Genomic DNA, 4,629 nt, shown 5'->3' with positions numbered 1-4,629 from the left:
GGCAGCCTGGCAAGCACCACCAGCAGATGGGAGGAACCCCATCCGGGAGCCAGGAGGCTGTCCTCAGGTTGCACGGCACCCCCGAGGGTAGCGTTCCAGGACTCCGGCCCTCCCAGCCCTCCAGCACCCCAAACTGTGTCAGTCCTTCAGGGTGTGTCCACGGTTGAGACTTGATACACGGGCGAGCACCCGCCCAGATCCTGAGATCGGTCGTGCCCTGTCAACAACGCGAGACAATCCGCAATGGGGGGGTCCCCGTCCCGTCCTGCATTCAGTCCGTCGCCCGGCCTCCAGGGCAAGTCCGTCCCAAGTCTAAGTCTCAAGTCAAGTTGTTAAAAGTAGTTCAGAGTTCAGACACGGACGGTGGGGCAGGCCCCTCCCTCATCCATCCACCCAGCCTCATTCCTACCACACAGCAGCGAATTAGCCCGGACTAGTGGCGCTGGATGGACTGGGGTTGTGTGCCATGAGCTCATTTGTGCTGGGGAGGCTGGAACCCAGCCCAGGACCTATCGGGGCTGTTCGAGCAGCTCGAACCGTCCACAGGCCGAGGGCGAAAATGCCGCCCGGCCAGCGCTCTGCGTTCCTGCTCAGATGACTCTCCAATCACACCCACGGGGGGCGGATTTATCTTCCCTGCGCGCCCGCGACCGGCCAATGAGGGCAGGTCCGCCCGGGCCAGCCTGGGACGCAGTGTGGGTGGGGCCTCTGCACCCGAAAGACCTGTCACACCCACACCGCCTCCTGGATCCTGGCAAATAACACCCACACCCACCACCACCACCCCCTACGTAAGTCGGTGGGAAACCTGGAGGCTGCCAATCGTCGCCCGCGGTTGCGGTCTGCGCCGCCTTCCCTCCTCCTCCTTCTCCTCCTCATTCATCATCACCCTCGTCCGTGATCGTCGATCCTCAAGTCGCCCGTCCCCGTTTCGTTGCCCTGGTCGGTCCGGAAAACTGGAGAGAGGCGACACCCTAAACTGTACAGCCACCGCGGGCGGCCAGTGCCGTCGTTGTCTTGTCTTGTCTTGTCGTCGTCGCTGTCGCCATCGGGTTTACGCGGAGCATTATTCCTGCCTCTCCCTCGATCCATTATTGATCCATTGATCCATTGATCCATTGATGAATGACGGATGACGGATGACGGATGATGGATGATGGATGATGGATGGATGGATGAAAGGGCGACTCTTCCTTTGAGGAGGATAATACTAGATAGATCCTACTATCAACACCACCACCACCACCACCGCGTACTCAGCAACATAAGAAGTCTGCCGGCCTTGTGACCCCCCTCGTCCCCAAGCTAGAGTTTCCCAGTCCACGCACTCGTGCCCATTTGACTCCCTCCCTCGAGTGTCCGTCGCGAAGATCCACCCGACTAGTCGTCGTAAGGAGGTTTCGCCCTTCCAACCCGGGCCCTCAGCGTCCAGCGGTCGGTGGGAGCAGAAAGGCAACTTGCGCCCGCAAAGTGTAAGTGTCGCAGGTCGCCGCTTCTTAGTCAGGACCAGGGGACGGACGATTCTGAATCATGGAACCGGGGATCCTCCCAGGCTCCCATCTGCTTCCGAGCCCTCGAGTGTCCTGCTTCAACCTGTCTGGTCTTGTTCTCAGATTCGCCTCCCCCGGCGCTTGCTTGGTTTGTTGAGGCCGCGGCCTTGTCGGTGGAGTGGGGGTTGGCCCGTTCCCTCCCTTTCCTATTTGTAGCTGGACCCTAAACTAGTCTAAGCATCATACATGTTAGTCTGGTGGGGTTTGCCCCCACCTGGTCTCACCTCGGCCAATCCAGTGGCGTTGCCCACTGCATGCTGAAGATGTAACGGGGGAGTTACATAAGGGGGGGGGGTTATGACTCCTGTGGCCGATTGGGGGTCGGCTGCGGTTGCTGAATGGCCGGGGCGCTTCGAGGCGATGATTCGTCTTGGGCGGCGGCCGCCTCTGAGGTAAGAGAAGACGGCCAGAGGGAGGGTGGCTCTGGCCACGAGTGGTCCCAGGCTTAGCGGCAGTGGGTATTACATTGATCATTACGGATATTATTATTATAATAATTATTATTTATTTGATTTATTATTATTAGGGAAGGATTATCATGGCGGTCGCTGCGACTGCTGCGACTGCTGCTGTTGTTCGTTTTTGGAGCTGGTGATTTTCCGGGTCCCTATTATTCGCCTTTCGCCTTCGCCCTTATCGCCCGCCCGGCCATCATCGCCATATTAATCTTATTTTTACTTATTTTACCTCCCCCTATACTTTACCTACTTTACCCTACTTACTTACCTACCTTTTACCTACCACCACCATCACCTTTCCTCTCCCCCTCCTCCTCCTCCTCTCGTCTTGTGTCTCCTTTTCCGTCTATCCCTCGAACGTTGTCCGGTCCGGCTGTTGTTGTTTTGATTATTCAGAAGCTTTCCTCTTTATTTCCTCTTTCCGACCGACCGATCGTCTTCCTTTCTTCTTGGTGTGCCTCTTGTATAGTCACTTCTCTTGCATATATACTATTCGGCAACCCCCTTTCCATTCACTGCACAAACCACACCACAACCCCTTTATACCGCCCACGGCCATATTAACCGCCCGCTGGCCCCCATCTGACTACTCCCTGGACTGCATCCCCCCATCCCTGGCTGTGCAACTTCCCTGGATCTCCCCCATCTCAACCATAATACAACCTTCACCACTACCATAAACAACAACAATAAACAATCACCAAAATTCCCCACAAACCACCCCCTTCCCGTTGGACACTCCCTAGGATTTGATTGCTTGCCTGACTGCATTCCTTCAATGGCTCCCTGAACAGTGAACAGGAAAATCAAGCGACTCTCTCCTTCCCGCACTTGCTTTGGATGTCCTGAAACCCGCCACCGGATTTTGGAACTCCCCCAGGATTTATATCAACCCCTTACAGCCGTTGACCAGAAGAACCTCCCATCTCTCCCCCCTCCCCCCCCATCCGTTCTCCAGGTGACTCGGTGCCGGTGCGCGCTTGAGTCTTGCCCTCCTCCCACTCCGTCCGCCCTCATGCTCATGCTACCCCCTTCGCCCTTGTTCGGCATGTATCCCCCCATGCCCCCCACTCCGCCTCCATCTCCGCCCATGGCCCGCTGCTATGCTCCGGAGGACCGCCTGGGACTCCTCTTGGCCAACCGCCTGGAACTCACCAGCATCCTGGGCGTCGGAGCCTACGGAGTGGTGTACACGGCCGTCGACATCCATACCAATGTTCTGTATGCTGTCAAGGCCCTCAACAAGACTGGGCTGGACTCCCGCCAGCTCAAGTTCCAGCAGCGGGAGATCAAGCTGCACCATCTGGCCAGCCAGCACCCCAATGTGGTTTCCCTGGTCCGCATTATGGATTCCGTCGACTGCACCTATGTGGTCATTGAGTTCTGTCCCGAGGGCGACCTGTTCTCCAGCATCACCGAAAAGGGCAATTTCGTGGGTAATGATCCCCTGGTCAAGCGTGTCTTCCTCCAAATCCTGGATGCGGTCCACTTCTGCCACTCCCTGGGAATCTACCATCGGGATCTCAAGCCTGAAAACATCCTGGTCACCGACCAGGGCTTGACCGTCAAGCTCGCGGATTTTGGCCTTGCCACTACGGATTACCTTACCTCGGATTTTGGCTGCGGATCGACGTTCTACATGTCACCAGGTACGTGCGCCCCGTTGGACTCCCCCCCCTGTTCCCTCGTTGATTGACCAAACTTGGCTTACACTGATGAAACCACAAAGAGTGCCAGCAGCCGAACCCGCGCCCCATGTCGTGCTATGAGTCCGCGCCCAATGACGTCTGGAGTCTCGGCGTGATCCTGGTCAATCTGACCTGCGGTCGCAACCCTTGGAAACGGGCCTCAATCGAGGACTCAACGTTCCGGGCGTACCTCAAGGACCCTTACTTCCTGAAGTCTATCCTCCCCCTCTCGGATGAGATGATCTGCATCCTGAACCGCATCTTCGAGTGCGACCCTTCCAAGAGGATCACCATTACGGAGCTGCGCCAGCTGATCCTGGAGTGCCCCCAGTTTACCCTGAACCCGGTGCAGCCCTGGGCCGCTGGGCCCGTGCCGGTTGACTACGTCAACCACTCAGTCCCAGTGTCGATCCCCGGCGACATCTACACCCAGTCCTCTGTCTCCTCGGGGTCCTCTCAGTACTCGGATTTCTCGGACTCCGCGGTCTCGGACGCCTCCTCCTTCACGGAGGGCTATCCTGATGTGGATAGCGTCTCGTCGATGTCATCTCTTGGACTGGAGCCCGAGCTGGACTGCAAGGATGAATTCACCGCCGGTGATATCCTGGAGCCTCACATCATCCCCCATATCCCCTTCCACATCCCCATCCCGGCTTGCTGAAGTGACCGGGACAACCGCGCAAAAGAAAAAGCAAAAAAGCAACACAAACCCCACAGTTTAACGCAGGTCACGATTAACGGCATCTCTTTCGCTTTTACACCACTGGAACTGGATCTTTTCATACACCGCCTATTTTTGGATCATCTCCGCCTTGCATAATCCCAGCGACATTTTGTATTATTTCCGCAGGAGGAACCCTGGAGATCGATTTCTTTCTGGACATACGCCCCTTCTTTTATTTTTGTGTTTACATTTGGCTTTCCATTCCCTGG

General features: G+C 56.7%; 1 protein-coding gene across 1 annotated transcript; it reads left to right on the top strand.

The window, feature by feature from the left end:
* Positions 1-3,056: 3,056 nt before the first annotated feature.
* Positions 3,057-4,357, top strand: BO70DRAFT_282218 (serine/threonine-protein kinase; the record flags this gene model as incomplete). The annotated part of the gene is made up of 2 exons (XM_025539039.1): positions 3,057-3,657; positions 3,738-4,357. The coding sequence occupies 2 exons, from the start codon at positions 3,057-3,059 to the stop codon at positions 4,355-4,357; spliced, it is 1,221 nt and encodes a 406-aa protein (XP_025404235.1).
* Positions 4,358-4,629: the final 272 nt, after the last annotated feature.

Source organism: Aspergillus heteromorphus (genome assembly GCF_003184545.1).
Source record: "Aspergillus heteromorphus CBS 117.55 chromosome Unknown BO70scaffold_1, whole genome shotgun sequence".
Lineage (NCBI taxonomy): Eukaryota > Fungi > Ascomycota > Eurotiomycetes > Eurotiales > Aspergillaceae > Aspergillus > Aspergillus heteromorphus.
The sequence above is the reverse complement of the archived record's forward strand: the minus strand, read 5'-3'. Positions and strand labels throughout refer to the sequence as shown.